At 38.7% G+C, this 20,780-nt stretch overlaps 1 protein-coding gene across 1 annotated transcript; it reads right to left on the bottom strand.

Annotated features, from left to right (window-relative positions):
• Nucleotides 1–14,774: 14,774 nt before the first annotated feature.
• Nucleotides 14,775–18,352, bottom strand: LOC125224664. The gene is made up of 4 exons (XM_048128092.1): nucleotides 18,250–18,352; nucleotides 17,627–17,817; nucleotides 15,398–15,821; nucleotides 14,775–14,788 (listed from the first exon to the last, which is right to left on the bottom strand). Exons 1-4 carry the CDS (start codon nucleotides 18,350–18,352, stop codon nucleotides 14,775–14,777), a joined length of 732 nt encoding a protein of 243 aa, XP_047984049.1.
• Nucleotides 18,353–20,780: the final 2,428 nt, after the last annotated feature.

Below are 20,780 nucleotides of genomic sequence, written 5' to 3' on the forward strand. Positions count from 1 at the left end.
ATTAAATGAATTGATCGTGACGTCACTCCTCAGTATTTCATAGTAATTCCATATGTAGCAAATCGTTTTGACAGTTCTTAAAAAGAAGCTGATTTGACTAGTAGGAAACTAGCCTATTATCACTACAAAATTGTTTACTTTAAAAATAATGATTATTGAAAGCATTCGGTCCTTTATATACTAAACAACCATGTAATAAATAACTAGAGTCGTGTTAGTACCGGAAATTGAATTTGCTAATGGGTATATTCATTAGGTATATTGATTAAACCTATATATCTAATACATTTTCACGTGTTAAAGGCCTACTTCGGTGCTGATTGTATAGTGATGGGACCACATCAACGAAAGAAAATGAGTTTGAATTGTGACATTATTTATTTTTATTTTATTTACAATCTACATACATAAACTCACGTCTGTAAAGCTGAGTTTACACCAGCAAGTTATTGATGCAAGTTTTGAGACGCCACTATGGGTAAGAGTGAGTGGCAAATATCTGCATCTCTTTCTTGCATATACCTCTAAAAAAAACCTCTGTTTCAAAACTTGCAGCAATGACTTAGTGGTGTAAACTCAGCTTAAGTATTTCAAAAAGAAGTAGATGGAGCACATGTAACCACTCATGCTTTAGTGCCACTTTTTGGGTTTAAGGGGTCAAAGAAAACGAAATCATGATATTCTTGGTCGTAAATATAATACTGGTTTTTATAATTTTTGCAAACAAAACAAGTATTATTAATAAACTAGTAACAATGAATTATAATTAATTCATAAACAATAACTTACACAACCGTGGGTAGCTCAGCTAGTATTCGTAAACTTAAAATCAAAAAGTATTATAACTACTTAAAAAAAACTGAGACAAAAAACCTCGGAAACATCAAGATATCTTTTCCTGCTCATTCAGATAGCGCCTTTGGTTGATGCTCAGTTAGATGGCAATGTCGCTGATATTAATATTATTTACCAATTTAAATATAACATATTAAGTGAAGAATAAATACATTGTCAAAACTGAGGTTCATATAAATGTAGTTTAATCCTGCGTTGAGAGATCGACTATTCTCAATCTTAATATCGAAATAACGTTAAAGACCTTAAGTTTTTAATATATATGTGATTATTAACATAAGTATTAATAAGCAAAGATAAATATCGTCCTTGAGAATGCAAAATCCTTCAACTGTGCAATTTTCATCAAAGTACTCAATACCTAATGAATAAATAATCGAGCACATACCAGATTTGGCACTCTCACTGACGATATAATAATATATAATAAAATATGGAAAACCCGTCTAAAAACTAAAACTCACTATTTTGGCTCAGCGATTCAAAGTGAATCTTGGCCTCCGTAACGAGAGACGCCAACTGTCCCGATCCTGCGCAGCCTCTCGCCAGTCACTGATATGAAGCCGACGCAGATCCGCCACCACACTGTCATCCCAGCGATACCTGGGTCGACCCGCCGGGCGGCCACCAGCCGGTCGACCCAAGAACGCTCTCTTGACAGCCCGATCGTTTCACATTCTAAGTAAGTGACCGAACCAGCCAAGTCTGTGGGCTTTCGTTTCACCGATGATATTGGCTTCGGCCACTAACTCCTCGATCTCGGCATTTTTCCGGAACCTCCAGGTGCCATCGTCTCTCTGAACAGATCCCAGGATCTTGCGAAACATCTTTCTCTCCGCTACCAGGACCTGACTTTCTTCTTTGACGACTGGTCTGGCTCAGTCGGTAGTGACCCAGCCTACTGAGCCGCGGTCCTGGGTTCGAATCCCGGTAAAGGCATTTATTTGTGTGGTGGTTCCTGAGTCATGGATGTTTTCTATGTATATAAGTATGTATTTATATATTTAAGTATGTATATCGACTAAGCTTTGCTTAGTTTGGGGCTAAGTTGATCTGTGTAAGGTGTCCCCAATATTTATTTATTATTATCATTTATTTCTTTCAGTGTTAGTGACCAGGCTTCACAGCCATATGGATAGGCCGTATGACGGTTTTATATATCCGTAGCATAGTATATTTGCTGATTAGCCTGGACACTGACACTTTATGACGGGCTGTACTGCACCGCAAGGAATTTTTCCCCTCACTAGCTCGGAAACACATGTTTTGTCCTTTAATACCAGCGGGTAAAAACGCATTTTATCCACTAGTGGGTAAAGTAATTTGACCTTGAATAAAGTCAAATTAACTGCTTTAAAGTTGATAAAAGTATGTGAATCTAGTAATAAAGATGATTTACCACCTGTGGAACTACTGGAAGCAGTGTTAAACGCATTTTTTGCGTTGTAGTTTCCTCGCTATAATGAGGGGAAAAGTTTTGTGTTACACTCGGGTGCAAATGTATTTTACTTCTCGTGTTTTAAAAAAACTTACAAGTTCAGGATTCTATTTTCGAACCACTCGCTTCGCTCGTGGTTCAACTATAGAATCCTTTCACTTTGGGGTTAAAATACAACTTTGCCCCCTTGTATAACAAATAACTATTTCATGCGTATTTGGATTTCATCCTCTCCTGGTGTTAGTGTTACAGTCGTCTAAAAACTATACTTTTTAAATTTATGACCTCAGTTTAGTCACAGTATAATAAAGAAAACTATCGTACAGTATGGCCACTTCCGCTCCCCGCTGAAAGCGCCGCCCACCCCCTCTCGGTTACCTCACAGTTACAGCCTGTCAAAAATGCGAACAGTCAACCTGTCATATCTCACTCATACAAGTATGGTACGCGTTCACCTACACGAGCTTAGAATGTGTGCTAGGAACGCGCCTCTTTTATATTTAGAGGAGAATAGAGGTCTGGTATTTGATCGCCAGTGTCCGAGATGTGGTTTAGTCTTCCAACTCGACATGTGACATCACTACTCGCAAAGGTGACTACAGTGCACACCATCAATAGTACCAAATGGTAGGTAGGTAGGTAGTACGACACGACCTTACTTAGTCAAGTTGACAAGGGCCTGAGCGATGGCGGACTATCGATACACTCGTGATTCAATTGTCCGGTCGCTTTGTTGTTTTCTATCAGGCTTGGCCAGAGAATAACTTACTTGGTACTCAAATAAATGAATAAAAATGTGTAAAAAAAAGAAAATGGTTTTGCACCAGAAATAATTTTAAATAGTATTTAGTGGTGTGCTCTTTTTAAAATCAGCCGGCGTTTTTTTATGTTCCTATATGTACCTATATACGTTTTTTTTCTTAGAGAGCCAGAAAGTGGTAAAATTTAACGAACGACACGAATCTGAAATAACTTTGTTCTATTTCATAGGAATTCTGAGATTATTTTATTTAGTAGTTTTAATAAATTAACAATTTTGCTTACGAATATTTGTCTGAGCAGATTCTGTTACTAAAATAATTAAGTTGCAACTAATATTGAACAGCAAAATAACGTCCAATTTAGGTTCAACATTTACATAACATTATTAAAAATCATATAATAAGATCCGTCATTAAGCAATGTTTAATAATTTTAATGATAATTCTAATAGCGTTATTATACCTTCCTAAGCGAGAAGAAAAATGTCCTTCATAATTATGGTAATACCCAAAAGCAACGATAATTATCTTTCCAATTTTGAAATTCTTGGCTTAATCCAAGGTTTCTCGGAACAACGCGTTGAAATGCTGGTCAGTAATGTGTTCCAAAAATAATTTTATTTGAAACAATATAAATTGAAATAGATAATCATACACGAAAGAAAAAACGACAAGGTTAGGCCCACAGGTGGCCGAGCCGGGAATCGAACCCGGGTCTTCAGCTTACGCGGCTAACGTCTTCACCATTAGACCACCCCCCGCCGTGGTACCTGACGAAATTTCTCTAGTGTATGTTAATCTATCTGATAAGGCTAGGCGCCTTTTGACCAACTCTAAGGGCGAGCAATTAGTGCTTGCACCTCCTATACGAATCCTTTGCAGGATTACGATATAGCGAGAGAGATGGTGCTGCCATCTACACAACTAGCCGCGTAAGCTGAAGACCCGGGTTCGATTCCCGACTCGGCCACCAGTGGGCCTTGTCGTTTTTTCTTTCGTGTATGATATCTATTTCAATTTATAATTTATATATAGTAGTGTGACTACTTGAAAAAAGAATAAATCAAAAAATATTCAATAAAATAATTAGATTTGTTCCCTAGTTGAAACAATATTTTTGATAAAACCTTTTATAGCTGACTGTACTTTATCAGCAAAAAGTACTTGTGATAACCGTATAAGTGTCTATCGGACAAAGCTAAGTAAAACAGAATTACTTTAACACATATCACTGAGTACGTCTGTATCATAAGATAAACTCCATGGTACCTTGAGAGTACCTACTATATTTTATTTACTTTTGCAAATGTTTTCTTGGAAACATTAGCATTTCTCATTCTGGTCATGCTGCTTCCGTCAAGGCACACGGAGACAGGCTGAAACAGCATGTCAAGTTCGTGCGTTTCCATGAATATGTAATGATTTGAAAACCTTTTGCACTACATAATTACAGAATGCGTCAGGAAAAATCTTTTCGAATTTACTATGTAACAAGTTTCAATAATATAATTAAGCTTCAATTGTATATATCGTTAATAATATTACATCTCCTAATATCTCAGAAGATTTTTATGAAATTTGGGTTCAAAAAGCGTAAAATTGCGAATCAAGCTGCGAAATAAATCATGGATATTTATGGACCCCTGGCAGTTTCATTCAAATTAGTACAAATCTGGTTTAGGTTTCTTTACTCAGTGAATTAGGTTTTCAAATTATCCATTAATATTATGCGCGTCTTAAATTTTCATACAATTTACGGAAATATGGATAACTAGCATTTACTCGCGGCTTCGCTCGCGTTAGAAAGAGACAAAAGGTCTCCATCATTTCAACTATCTCCACTTAAAAAATCACGTCAATTCGCCGCTCCGTTTTGCCGTGAAAGACGGACAAACAAACAGACTCACACACTTTCCCATATTAGTATGGATTTTATCCAATATATCATACAGAAAAATCGTTCCTGACGATAGTTAAAAAAAAATTCTGAACACACAATGCAAACAACCTTTATAACCGGGGATGGTCAAAGGGGTCCCGTGATTTACGCAAAACAACTAGGAGAAGGACACTTACATGTAGTTGTAAGGTCGCGACCTTACATCTTTGTTCAAAGGCAAACGGATTCGGACTGAAATAATATGGCGCACGCTAGTGTGTGAATGATTGGTTGAGTGAATGTGATGAATGGTGAGTGTATGAATGTTAAGGCGTTCACAGACGTGTGTATGAGGGTGTGTCTACACGTCTGGGTAGGGAGTTAAGGCTGTGCTACACCTTTTAATTATAACGATATAATGCTTGGTGACAGTTACCAAGTCCAATATTCAAGATATCAAAGTTACTAAGTAAGCTCAACCTATTCAGTTTATAGTTCGAATATTATTAGTGTCCGTTTCAACTAAGCCGTCGCCCAACTTTGGTAATCTTCAATTAACCCAGAACTTTATCTTCTTAAGACGATACGGTAGGGGTCAATTCTCCATACAAACGCTCTCGACTATTTCCTCCCTGGTTTTTGAAGATAGAGCAATGATTTTTTCAACACAGATTATTATTATTTTTATCTGTCGGACCGTTTTGATTTTTTTGATATTCTGCTTTTTAAAGATTCCAGAGCCAATCAAAAATTTCCAAAAACGGCCTTTTTCATTGTGGCGCAAAAGAAGGTGTGATACACAAGATTGGTAACAATTAACCAAAAAAGCTAAACGGTCTGACATATATTATTTCATTGTTATTCAGACTCTCAAATTTCGTTCCGATTGATTAAGTTTTGAAGGAGGAAAGAGTCGAGAGCGGAACCTCGATTTTAAAGATTTTTTTTTAATATCTTTTGACTGAGTTGTTCTTCATGGACAATTTTTTTTCGATAAATCTAGTTAATAACACTTATATTTAACTAAAATTCCCAAGTTGAAAGGGGGGCTCCTTTCCATTTTAGCATTTTCGCTACCGTATCCTCTTAATACGGCGCGGTTCTAACTTCAAATATCAATATGTGAATGTCAAATGTCAAAAGACACGTTTTGTTTATAGGACATAGACATTGTTACACAGATTGACTGAGCCCCTCGGTAAGCTCAACAACGCTCAAAAATTATATGTATAATATTTTTTTAAATGTGTACATAAAAAAAACAATAACAAATACTTACATTTAAACGTAGCTCCTAAGCCGATATATTATTTTAGCCTACTTAAAAGTTTCCATAAGCCTTTGCACAATTAGGTTTCATTTCAGCCGACGCACGTCCTCAAACAGTCCGATTAATCCCTTGTATGCACACACGGTAGGTATTATAACAGGTAAAAATACTCACGTACGCACGAATCTGTGCGTAGGAATAGTAACATATTTATTGTTTTAAATGTCAAGGTCACTCTTTCAGGGCTCAATATCAACAGATACGATAAAACACGTATCCCTCCTATACATATAAGTAACTATGATTTTTTTAGTCATACAAATAATTTATTCATGAAAAGAAATAATTAAAATATACATACGTTCAGATCCACAGCGCAGGCTTCGTCATATAACAGAGTGTTCATCCACCAGGTTTTGTCAAAATAAAACATTACCATAACATACGCTCTCCGCAACACGCATCGTCAAAATTCAAGCACACAAAAAAAATGGCAAATACACTTAATAAAAACCTTATATCCTAACCCGGTCAGTACCATTTTTAGCTATTAGGTAATTATGTAATTCAACTTTATATACATCAATATCATAAGTTCTAGAGAGTCTAATGATTTAAATTGGCCGGTACATAGACTTTTTTATTTTTATCGAGCCCCTGACATTTCGACGCAGTTACATGCATCATAAGTATCATAACTTAATTTCATCATCACATAAAACAAACCTAAAAACCTATAACCGTAACGCAACTATGGGAACAAATCAAATTATTTTTAACAAATATTTTGATTTGTGTTTTTTAAGTAGTCACACTACTATATATAAATTAAAAATCGAAATGAGATGTCATATATTAAAGAAAAAATGACGAGCATCACCAGTGGTGAAGGCCGGATTCGAACCGGCGTCTTTAGCAATCCGGGCTTACGCCATGAACCCCTAGGCCACCTCGCCACAGCGGAAGCCGTCGAAATTTCTCCGGATTGCTAAAGACCCCGGTTCGAATCCGGCCTTCACCACTGGTGGTGCTCGTGATTTTTTCTTTAATATATGACATCTTATTTCGATTTTTCTATAACCATAATTTAATAAACTTTCTCTTCAGGTTTTTAAGTACTTCAGTAATTGTTCGTTTAAGAAAAATATGGATGAATTGATCTCTACTACCCGAAGGTTGTCTGGTAGAGATCGCTTTTTAGCGATAAGACCGCCTGTTGTTGCTTAATTTCTTGTTTGATCTTATTTGTTGTATGTAATTACTTAATGTGCACAATAAAGAATATTATTATTATTATTAATGGATAAATTGAATTATTATTAAGTAGGTATTCGTCATACGTTTTATCTTTCGTTAACTTGTAAGGAAAAAGGTTTTTTAAACTCCTATAAATTGTCTTTGTGGTCATCACAAAAGCAAACAGATAAAACGAATTACTATTTTAAGTGTTCGTTTCGTTGAATGTTTTTTTGTAAGACATGACCTAAATATTTCAAGGTTTTTGATACATTTCTAATGTAAGTACTTGATTTGTTACAAAGCATTACTTTTTTCGAACTTTTGCAGAACTCTCATCGACGAATTAACAATCCATACTAACATTATAAATGGGAAAGTGCGTGTCTGTTTGTTTGTCCGTGTTTTGACGTCAAAACGGAGCGACGAGTTGACGTGTTTTTTTTTAAGTGGAGATAGTTGAAGGGATGGAGAGGGACATAGGCTACTTTTTGTCTCTTTCTAACGCGAGCGAAGCCGCGGGTAAAAGCTAGTATAACATAAATTATTAAATGTTAAGTTCGTAAAAGCTAAGGGCGCTTTCAGGATATAAGCATTTTGTACCCGCCTACAAGCTAGTTTTCTAAAGCTCATGTGGGTGTGTAGGTAATACTAAATATAGCTAAAGTCTGAAACTATAAGATCATGCGGTCTTGCACAACATGCGCTCTTACGCGCGAGTCCGTACATCAAACGCGACTTCAAGTATGGCCTCGCGGACGAGAGCGCAAGTTGTGCTAAGCCGACTGTTCTTAGGAACTATGTCACCGATGTTAATAACAAGGAGGAAATGATTTTGTTACCTTGTGACACAACATACTAGCAGAATAATTATTTCTTTGGGCGTTAACACTTGAATTTATCACGATCAGGATTCTTTACTAGAATCCATCGCTTCGCTCGGCCGTCGGCATGCACTTGTAGCGCGGCGATAGAATCGCGGAGTGAGCCACCCCTGACTTTAGTCAAAGTAAAGTTTACTCTAAGACCATTCATATGAAATATTTTAAATTGTGTATTTTAGTAGACACAGAAATAAATGTCATATACAAAGAAAAATTACAAAGGCCTCCAAGCATTGGACACTTGAAGGCCTTGGTCATTTTTTCTTTGTATATGACATTTATTTCAGTTTAAAGTAAAGTTCGTGGTCAAGGCACAGGGTCAAGGTGACCCATATATTTTACCTAATATGTGTTAAAATTATTAAATATTAATATTAGCGCCAGCTCACCAAGGATCAAAACGACCATAATTATTTTGTTCAGGTTCCGAGGTACGTTTCGTCTTAGATTTTATTTATCTTATACGGGAACCCCGCACCCCACTTTTTATGATATGTTTTCGAGAAAAAACTACTTTATATATATGACGTTATAGTATTATTTGAAACGTACGTGCCCGCTACCTGCGTTGAGTGATTTGCATGACAACCTTTTTTTGTAACACAAACTCTCCTTGTCGACCTAAGAGATTTTTTTGTGGAAATTAATGTGTAAGGTACAGTACAGCGTGGCAAATCTCGCCTGGGGGGCAATTGTAACTGATCCTATTTTTCCATTATTACACTACTAGCTTGTACCCGCGGCTTCGCCCGCGTACTAAAAGAATTATTCAAACGTATACAAAAATTAAGATTTTCATTTGGATCCATAGGTTTCTATGTAGGTACAATTGTCTGCGATTATTTAGATAACACATATAACTATTTTTTTAAAGAAATGCTCGCAAAGATTGTAAAAATGTTACACAGCGACCACGGCGTAGGTAGTGGGTACGAGTAGGTATGCATTCTATATACACTCTGGGGAAACTTCATACAACCCACATAGCCAGTATCTATGGTCAGTGGGTAAAAAGTACTTTCTCGCATTATCGCTTACAATTTTTTTGCATTTTGCTTATACTTATTGCAAACGTAAACTTATAAAAAGCAAGCAAACGACGATCTTCTTACAGCACGTCCCTATCCCTATCCCTATCCCTATCCCTATCCCTATCCCTATCCCTATCCCTATCCCTATCCCTATCCCTATCCCTATCCCTATCCCTATCCCTATCCTATCCCTATCCCTATCCCTATCCCTATCCCTATCCCTATCCCTATCCCTATCCCTATCCCTATCCCTATCCCTATCCCTATCCCTATCCCTATCCCTATCCCTATCCTATCCCTATCCCTATCCCTATCCCTATCCCTATCCCTATCCCTATCCCTATCCCTATCCCTATCCCTATCCCTATCCCTATCCCTATCCCTATCCCTATCCTATCCCTATCCTATCCCTATCCCTATCCCTATCCCTATCCCTATCCCTATCCCTATCCCTATCCCTATCCCTATCCCTATCCCTATCCCTATCCCTATCCTATCCCTATCCCTATCCCTATCCCTATCCCTATCCCTATCCCTATCCCTATCCCTATCCCTATCCCTATCCCTATCCCTATCCCTATCCCTATCCCTATCCCTATCCCTATCCCTATCCCTATCCCTATCCCTATCCCTATCCCTATCCCTATCCCTATCCCTATCCCTATCCCTATCCTATCCCTATCCCTATCCCTATCCCTATCCCTATCCCTATCCCTATCCCTATCCCTATCCCTATCCCTATCCCTATCCCTATCCCTATCCCTATCCATATCCCTATCCCTATCCCTATCCCTATCCCTATCCCTATCCCTATCCCTATCCCTATCCCTATCCCTATCCCTATCCCTATCCCTATCCCTATCCCCTCCCATCCCCTGTCCCTGTCAAATGATCATGTTAGGAGGTCAACTTTGAAAAATCTTAGTGCACCTCTAAGGAAATCACGTGTCAATTCGAAATCTCTTGAACCAGAAGTAAACATAAAAACTAAAACTAAATGCATATGACAATTTTGATATTTAAACCCCATCCATTGCACCATAACAGGAGAGAAGGTATTTCACTTCCGCCTCGTTAGATTTTAAAAGCGTTGTATTTATCGTGATCAGCGACCCGATAAACCATAAAAACGATACCCATATTGGTTTTTTTGACTTTATCACCCCCTTTTCATCCTTTTGGGGGTAAAATTTTCAAAAAACCTGAAACACGTATTTAGGAATCCTGTGAAGTTTCGAATAAAACGGTCAAACTAATCTTGTTTCCCTATACAAACTCTGAACCCCCATTTCACCCCCTAAGGACATGAATTTTGAAAAATCCTTTCTTAGTGCTCCTCTACTCCATATAAAGAACCTACGTGCCTTTGAAATCTCTAGAACCAGCGGCTTCGACTGTGCGTTGATATGTCAGTCAGTTTGTTCTTTTGTATTTTTTTAAATATTTTAACCCCATTGCACCACAACAGGGGAGAAAGTATATCACTTCCGACTCGTTAGATTTGAAAAGCGTTGTATTTATCGTGATCAGCGACCCGATAAATCATAAAAACGATACCCATATTGGTTTTATGACTTTATCACCCCCTTTTCACCCTTTTAGGGGTTAAATTTTTAAAAAACCTGAAACACGTATTTAGTCATACCTATGCCTTTAGGAATCCTCCTGTGAATAGAACAGTCAAACTAATCTTGTTTCCCATATTAACTTTGAACCCCCATTTCACCCCCTTCGGACATGAATTTTGAAAAATCTTAGTGCTCCTCTTCACTATATAAGGAACCTATGTGCCAAATTTGAAATCTCTAGAACCAGCGGCTTCGACTGTGCGTTGATATGTCAGTCAGTTTGTTCTTTTGTATTTTTTTTTTTAATATTTTAACCCCATTGCACCACAACAGGGGAGAAAGTATATCACTTCCGCCTCGTTAGATTTTAAAAGCGTTGTATTTATCGTGATCAGCGACCCGATAAACTATAAAAACTAGGGATGTACCGACTAGTCGCCGACTAGTCGGGAAAGCCGACTATCCGGCCGCATTTGTAGTCGGCGATTAGTCGGCGACTAGTCGGCAAAAAGGGCCGATTAGTCGGCACTTCATTAGTGATAGAAAAACAGTACAAAATTAAATTACCAGCTGAAAATTATGTTTGTATTATGTTGCTATTAGTAATTCCTTTTTTTGTCAAAACAACAAATATCTGTTATCACCACAGAAATAAATTTCCTACCTAGGATTATCGACTTCATAGGCAGGATCACTACCCACTAAGCCAAGCCGGTTGTTAAAAATGGAAAATGTATATAAATATTGTCATGAACCTTTGAACATCTGTAAAAAATCATGAAAAGCGCGAACGAAGGACCAATAATGACATTCAAAATGTGAATTTATCGAAAATTATGTTCTGGCCGACTAGCCGACTAGTCGGCCGACTAATCGGCCACCCAAGCGCCGACTAGTCGGTAGTCGGCCTAGTCGGCCAAATCAATAGTCGGTACATCCCTAATAAAAACGATACCCATATTGGTTTTTTGACTTTATCACCCCCTTTTCACCCTTTTAGGGGTTAAATTTTCAAAAAACCTGAAACACGTGTTTAGTCATATGCCTTTAGGAATCCTCCTGTGAAGTTTCGAATAGAACAGTCAAACTAATCTTGTTTCCCCATACAAACTTTGAACCCCCATTTCACCCCCTTAGGAGGTGAATTTTGAAAAATCCTTTCTTAGTGCTCCTCTACACTATATAAGGAACCTACGTGCCAAATTTGAAATCTCTAGGACCAGCGGTTTCAGCTGTGCGTTGATATGTCAGTCAGTCAGTCAGTCAGTCAGTCAGTCAGCTTCTTCTTTTATATATTTAGATGATGTTGAGTTCTACGTGTATTCACTAAACACGCGTACCATATACATATAACCGGTGGACACTCTATTTACTAATGAAAACATTGTAAAACAAGGAAAAAAGGGATCAGTTACATTTTTCCCTCAGTTGGAATCTGCCCCGCTGTACCTTACCTTTAAAAATAAATAGGGTGAGCCTAAATAGTATTGGTATTTGACTGGAATTATTGAATTGTAATTATGGTGAGTGACAAAAGGTATGTTTTTTCTGACAATTAATTTTATAATCTTACTAAAAGTGCCATATTCTAATGAATTCGCAACTTTTGATTCTGCTCACGAAATTATATAAATAAGTTTAAGCAAATAATAGTTATAAAATAAATTAATATTTTGTTAACAACAGCATAAAAGTCGTCTACCTACAAGTATTTTGACTATTTCTTGAGTGAGAATCAAACAAGTTATAAAATATGAAGAATTGGTAAAGGGACTTTATTGTAAATAATGTACATAGTGAAGTCATAAGTTATTTAAAACCGTATAGCATCTACTCACTCCTATTAAAATTAAATGGTACTAAAAACTCGGGTAACAATTTTGATCATAGTTAATGCCGAAATTGGTTATTTAGGTACTATCATTGAGGCCATCTAGGTGTGAGATGTAAGGGTATTTCTTTTAAATACCTATAGTAATGAAAATATTTCTTGTACATACTTGTAAATTTCTATCAAACATGGAATATTACGCAAAACTCTGCTCAGGGATCGCACATTGACGGAGGCCTACCGCGGCCCATATTCATCGTGTACAGTCGACTACAAAGAGATGTATCCATTTTTTGACCTTATTACAATGCAATAAGGTGAAAAAGTGTATACATCTCTTTGTAGTCGACTGTACATCCCATTCCCGGTGCTCGGTGCTCCCACACTGCCCATTTAAAACAGCCCAGTGTGGGAGCACTATATAAAAGCGTCAGGGAAGCACCGTGGTTCGCAGTAAACCCTCTGTAAACAAACCGCCTTGATGCATCAATATCACTGTGAACATTTCTCTCAGAACTGTCAAAGGCCATGTATACCCTGTGGTATACATAGTATGTGTGATAGTGCTGCACTCTAGCGGTTTATTGTCGTAATATTCCCTTTTAACGAATGCTCATAATCAATAAGAATGACCGATGTAAAAGTTGTTAAGAGTTGGAAAGCGGACCCTGGCACTAGGCTAGGAAAACGCTAGGTTCAAGAGAAAAGATATAAAAATTGTTAAATGTTAATAAATATCAATGTTCACTATATTTAAGGTGATTTGATGTAACTAATGTGATAAAAATGTGTTGTTTTACCTGTGAATAAATGTTAAATATTTTTTGACCAAATAAAATCCGAATTCCTGATATACCCGTATTTGTTTTTTTCTTTGTTCATCCTTAACTGCTTGGGTTATTATATACCTAATTACAATTACATAAAAATATAATATAAATTTTATAACAGACACAATATTTCACGTTCGACCACGTTCGTTCAAAAAACGTTCGACACTGCGTTTAAGTTGTCTAGCCGAATCAATCGTCGACGCTATGTGGCGATCTGTCGTGCCACTACTGTGCGTAGCCGAATGCACAAAATCTATCTCTATCGCTCTTGTGTATTGGCGTGACAGAGCCAGACTACCTTTCTGCGGCGTTTCGATTTCGTTTCGCGTCGCAGAAAAGCCATTCGGCTACGGGGCCAGAAATGCGATAGAGAGAACTAATCTCGTAGCTACGATACGCCTAACGGCCCAGCCACGACATTGGTCTAAGCGCGACAGCGGCGAGCGGCAGCCATACGTGCGAATGAAAAGTCCCATCGCTGTGTCTCGCTTCAATGTATGGCTGCCGCTCACCGCTGTCGCGCTTAGACCAATGTCGTGGCTGAGCCGTAAGAAGCGTCAGGTCTGCTATAGAGAGGACAAGCCGCGCGCGGCCTGGTCGCAGATGTAGGCCCATTGGGCCTACACCGCCGCCAGTTCGCCGTCCGCTGTCATCGAGTGTACACGCGCGCTGTTCACCGACGAAAAACGAGTTTTATCCAAAATGCCGAAGTGTGCAATAATAGATAATCAAACGAACTTACCTGTAAGTGATGTTCGATGACTATTAAACGATGTGATTCGCCCGAGTGATTACACTATACTTTACATGTAGTAGCACGCGAATGTGCATCGTACACAATTTTAGAGTAACATTTTTAACAAAAAAATATCTCGTCTAAATTGGGGGTATTTCATACACGTTTCTTATAAAAAAGGCCATCAAATACGTGTGCTATTTCGTGACCAATTGGGTAGAATCTGGAGCTTGACCAGTTCGGGTCAGGGAGGGTTGTAATCACTCGGGCGAATCACATCGTTTAATAGTCATCGAACATCACTTACAGGTAAGTTCGTTTGATTATCTATTAAACTTCTGTGATTCGCCCTTCGTGATTACACTATACTTTACATGTAGATGTTTAGAGTTACACGAAATAGCAGATTAAATGAAACATGTATGTTTGAAAAATATAAATAAAACAAACGTTTACGTCAGTTTAACTGTAATCAACAGACACTTCAATTATTATTACCATGTAATATTGTACGAGCAAATACTTCGGACGAGTCCGCCAGAACATCTCTATTATAGAACCTAGCGAACGTCAAGGAATTATCTGACCAACCGGCGGTCTTCTTAATCAGTTCTATATTAACCCCGAGCCGGTTGGCTGCTGACGTACTTGCGTGTCTCGTACTATGCGATTTGAAGATCGATGTATCAATACCACTCTCGAGTGGTTTTGATCCATCGACTCAAGGTCTGTGAACACACTTTTCTAAATGGTTTTTTAAAACTTGTAAAAAGAAAAACACAATCGCTTGGGCGATTGGTAGATGAGACAACCAAATAACGTTCTAAAGTCCTTGCAGGACAAATTGACTGATTTTCATCGAAATAAGGCAGAATCAGTTTTGGCTGAATGCGATTAACTGCGGATGTCTTAATCTTATCTGTAATGTTAATAATATATTTCTTATTACATTTATGAATATTACTTAGCTTGATTAACGATAAGGTTTGCACACGGTGTGCCGTAACTAATGCCAAAATAGTTATTAACTTCCTAGAAAGATGCTCGTAAGAAAGGCTTTCATTTGGATACCAACAACTGAAATGATTAAGAACGATTGAAGGGTCCCAAGTAAAATCATATCGTGGATTTGGAGACCGCAGTTTGTATACTCCCGTCATAAAACGTTTCACAGTTGGATTATTTATAACATTATTATTCAATATTAATGACAAAACTGCTTTCGCAGTATTAATTGATCCAAATTGACAACCTTGATTAAAAAGTAATGTGAAATAATCTAATACTTCTGCTACGCCGACATCAAAAATATCATAACATTTTTCCTTACAAAATATATACCATTTCTTTAAATAACAATTATATTGCTTAAGTGTGGTTTCTGTAAGTGACGCTAGCATGATGTCTGCCGCTTCTGCAGGAGTGCCTTGCCTCATGAACGCCGCCCGGACAACACTCCGGCAACCAGGGTAAGGCTCCTGTGCAGCTTGTGTTCGACACTGTAAGGGGAGGACAATAAATTTGGTTTAGGTGGGAGTTCTATTCGTTCAGAAATCAATAATCTCTCAAAAAGAGGAAACCAGGGTTGTGTAGGCCATAGTGGCACAACAACAATGTCCTCCGCTTTATCTGTTATTATCTTTTGCAACATCCTATGTATTAGACAAAATGGTGGAAAGGCGTAAAAGAAATACGACGACCAAGATATGGTAAACGCGTCGATATTGTACGCGTCAGGATCACGATGCCACGAAACAAATCTAGTACATTTTTTGTTTATTCGACTCGCAAAGAGGTCAATCTCTGGACTTTTGTTTAAAAAATTACAAATTTTCCGAAAGGCACTGTCGGCTAGCTCCCACTCAATGTCTGCATGTTTCCGGCGTGATTCTGCATCTGCTATATCGAACGATATGTTTTCTGAACGAACGTACGAAGCAAATATATGTATATCGCGTTCCTCGCACCATTGCCATATCTGTCGGCTTAATTCACTCAGATGTGGGAATCGAACACCACCCATGTGATTGATATATGAAATCGCAGTGGTATTGTCTATCCTTAGCAAAATCTCACAATTTTTGTAATCTTTAGCAAATATTTTTAAACCAAAAAACGCGGCAGTTAACTCTAGACAATTAATGTGTTGCCCAAGCTCATGACTGGACCACTGACCACTGGCTGTCATATCTGAGCAACTTGCTCCCCAGCCTGTTAGCGACGCATCAGAAAATATCTCTAATTGATAATTTCCTGTCTTGATCGGATTACTACATGTTTCTATATTATATATCCACCAATCTAGATCATCATCTAAGCTACCCGGAATGCTAATGTATTGATCATAGTCATCATTTTTACTTAAATAAAGAAATTTGATTCTTTCCAATCTCTTAGTATACAACCAGCCGTATGGTACTGCCGGACAAACAGAAACTAATAATCCTATCAAATGTGCGAAATTACGAAGTTTACATCTTCGAATGGATTTAAAGTATAAAAGTTCGTCTTTAATCCTCTCTCGTTTTTCGCATGGAATATTAATTGTCAAATTTGCAGAATTGAAACTAAACCCAAGAAAATTTGCCGTTCGACTTGGTGTACCTATTGATTTATCAACATTTATTGTAAATCCTAATGATTCTAACAAGTCTTTCGTTACATTAAAGTTATGTAAGCAGTTAGAATACGTGTCACCGAAGAGTAACAAGTCGTCTAAGTAAACGACTGATAAAAAACCTTGATTGCGCAAAAACTGCACAACAGGACGCATTAACTTCGTGAATATGTACGGAGCAATATTTAGGCCGAATGGACATACCAAGAATTCGTATGTTTTGTTTTTCCAAAGAAATCGTAAATATTTTCTGTAATCAGGATCAATATTTATCGCAAAATAGGCGTCTTTCAAATCTATTGAACACATGTAAGCGTTTTTTGATAAAAGTCTCATTGCTGTCCTATAATCTTCGAGTTTGAAGTGCGGGGTACATATAAACTTATTCAATGATTTTAAATTTAGAATGAATCTATTTTTTCCATTACTCTTTTTAATAAGAAAAATACTGGACAAGAATTGATCCTGACATGGATCACATTCTTGTATGGCACCAGCACTAATAAGTTTTTTGACTTCCTCGTTCATACTCGTCTCGTGTGCAACCGACTCGGGTTTGTTAACAGGAATATTCGATTGAGATATACAATCCGATATTGGAATACGCACACCACGGACCCAAGACAATACGGTGGGATCCTTGGTAATGCCTAACCATACTTTATAAAAAAATTTAAGTCTACCAGCCTGAGGTTGTGTATCAGCATCCGATGCTAGCGGCGCGAGGTCCGGGTGTGCGGCCGCGGCGGCGGCGCTCGGCGGTCGCTCGCGCGGCGGGACGGCGGCGGCGGTCTGCGCCCGCCACGCGTGTAGCTCGTCCTCGCTGGCGTCTGGCGACTCTGGCGAGGCGGCGGCCGCGACGCCGACGACGGCTGCCCCTCCAGTTTAAAGCCCTCGATGTCGACGGTCCTGCTCCTGCCTGTTGGTGCTTGGGCGTCCATTTAGGCTTTGTGACAGTCGGTCTCAATTCTGCTCCGGTTTTAGTCATTGCTTTTATTGACTTCAGACTTTCTTGTAATTCTTTACCAAAAAGCAAACTATCGCGCTTTAAGTCCTTAATATTATCCTTGATCTCCTTATTTAAACTAGGCACCAAGAAATTACGCCTGCTCTGAGTCTCTGAAAATGTAAGTGACATAATAGTCTACCTGTATCGCTCAGTGACTTTATGATCCCCTGTTTGTTGTTGTCTAAAGTTGAATCTGTTGTCAAGATATTCGACAATGTATTGGCAACTCCTGTTATAATAGTCGAGAGCAACTTTTGTTTGTCACTTAGAATATTATCCCGTTTTAAAACATTATCATTACACGCCACCTTAATCTCGGGATTGAGTATAGGAGCTTGCGCTAATTTTAAATTTTCTGGTATTTCGTAACGTTTTAAAATATCATTCTTAATATCGTCCTTCATACCATTAACTAGAATGTCGGACCATCTCGTCGAGATATCGTCGTGAATGCAAGGACCAAATGTTTCTTCTTTTACGGGCTCATCGCCCAACAAACATAATAAACCGGGATCAAGCGCGGTCACAATCGGCGTAGATTCTTGTAAACCAATTTGTTCACCGGTCACCTGTGTGGTGGTAGCTGCGGATGTAGGCGCGGGAGCGGGCGCAGCCGGCGTGGTGGTCGCGGCCGCGGGCGCGCACGCCCGGCGCGGCGGCGGCGGCGGGTGCGGGAGGGGGCGCGGGGGCCGGCGCGTCCACCGCGCGGGGCCCGGCGGCGCTTCTATTCTGTATGACCACCGATCGCAGCCCGCCAGCAGCAGGCAGCGCACCCGACGTTGAAGCACCGACCTCATCATCGGTTAAGTCGTATACAGTATTGTTGGTCAATGGGGATTCTGTAACAATACGGTCAAATACCCTTCACAATGCTGCTCTAATTTCAGCAACAAAAAATAAGTGTCCATTATCTTTGACCCTTATCTCTAGACATAATGTTTTCAATCAGAGACCAACGCTTATACTGGTCAGACATCATAAGCGGCTCGGTGATCTTTGTGAATTGCCCATTTGGTAGGGTAATAGGTAGTGTTTCTACCGCCTACTTCCTCGATGTTGGATGTTATACTATAACTACGTACGTATCTACATACGTATCTACATATCTATATACCTACGTATAGTACACATATAAGCCGTTGTAATTAACGTAATTAATGTTCTTAGACATAGGCAGTCGTGCTACAGTCTCGCGGACTGTAGTCTAGACTGATAGCATTGACAATTTGCCGCAACCAGGTATTTTACCTATAGTATTCCGGCATAGCCTCACGGACTGATGCTCTAGGAATATATGTGCTTCCCTTTTACACAGCGATCAACCTCTCGGATTGAACTGAAGGTATAAATTAGGGTCGGTAATAGCCTTACAGACTATACTCATTGCACAATGTATCTATTTAATAAAACAAAGCTGGCATGTACATAGGACACATTCTATCAAATGATTAGACGAAGATAACTGAAAATCTTACCTTCATATTGCGAATCCTCTAGCAAGGGATCGGGCTCACCGATATCTTGGTCCGCATACTCATATTCATTATCTGTATATGAGGACGTACTAGGGCTATAACTACGATGACGGCGCCTGCGACGAATCTTCAATCTTAGTAATCTAAGTAATCTTCCTCATCTTCCTCACGATGTTTGCGTTTTCCCATTTTATCCGCAAACACAAAACACTACACTAAACTTAGTAAAAACACAATTATTTCACTAACAAAGGAAAAGTACGTGCACGATGGCCGCCACACAAAACGTGTATGAAATACCCCCAATTTAGGCGAGATATTTTTTTGTTAAAAATGTTACTCTAAAATTGTGTACGATGGCAGCACATTCGCGTGCTACTACATGTAAAGTATAGTGTAATCACGAAGGGCGAATCACAGAAGTTTAATAACTTGCAAACATCGCAGTGACCTGAATAATTTCCAAGCCGATAGGATAACATTTCATAGGTAAATACTATTTATTTCCTTTTATTCACATAAAATACGAATTCAACATAATACTCCGAGTTGTACCATGTAACCTTACGTTTGCTTGTGTTTTAAAACGTTCAATATACATTGCGGCTACACAAGGAACATATTGTAAACAGTGTAGTGTTTTGCGCCGCAATGAACGGTGTACAAAACGATTCACTCAGTGAGACATTTTTCTCGGAAACGAGGCGAGGCGTTCCCGCTATTTATCGTTGTGTGCGTGCGCGATCGCGCTCGCTTATCGTTCGCATGTACACAACCATTGAAACGATGCGCGTGTATTGCGCAATAGGAGCGTCTAGCTACAAGTGTGTGTGGATTAGGTGTGTGCGTGCATTATCTTTACAATTACTGGTGCTTTGTGTGGGTTGCGCAGACCTTGCGACAGGCGTATTCTATACAAATCGCCCGGCATGACCTATCTCCCGAAATCTGTGGTACCTACCCTAAAGTCACACACAAGTCGAACGTGATTAATCTGCAGGTATTTAGATGATTTAAAACTTGTTGTCAATTATTTATTTGAAAAGATCTAGTTTGTCTTAAGGGTTCATGTTTAAATTGGTTAGTCGGTTATCGCCCCTGGTTCCCCAGGACCGGGGTACAGATGTAGTTCGAAGAGGTTTTCCTTCGTATTTTTCCGGAAACGTTCCTATTTTTCTTGCTAGTTCAGACACTGTCAGTCCGTTTTGTAATTACCTACACTGACTGAAATAGCATGACAAGTTTATACGTTTCCGTAAGCATACGAAGGAATACCATTTTTCACTACATTTGTATGCATAAAAGCATTCCCCCAGTGTAAAAAAGCGTCGTGCAGTTGATGCAAAGATTGCAAAGT

Source organism: Leguminivora glycinivorella, chromosome 3 (assembly GCF_023078275.1).
Source record: "Leguminivora glycinivorella isolate SPB_JAAS2020 chromosome 3, LegGlyc_1.1, whole genome shotgun sequence".
In the NCBI taxonomy this organism is placed as follows: Eukaryota; Metazoa; Arthropoda; class Insecta; order Lepidoptera; family Tortricidae; genus Leguminivora; species Leguminivora glycinivorella.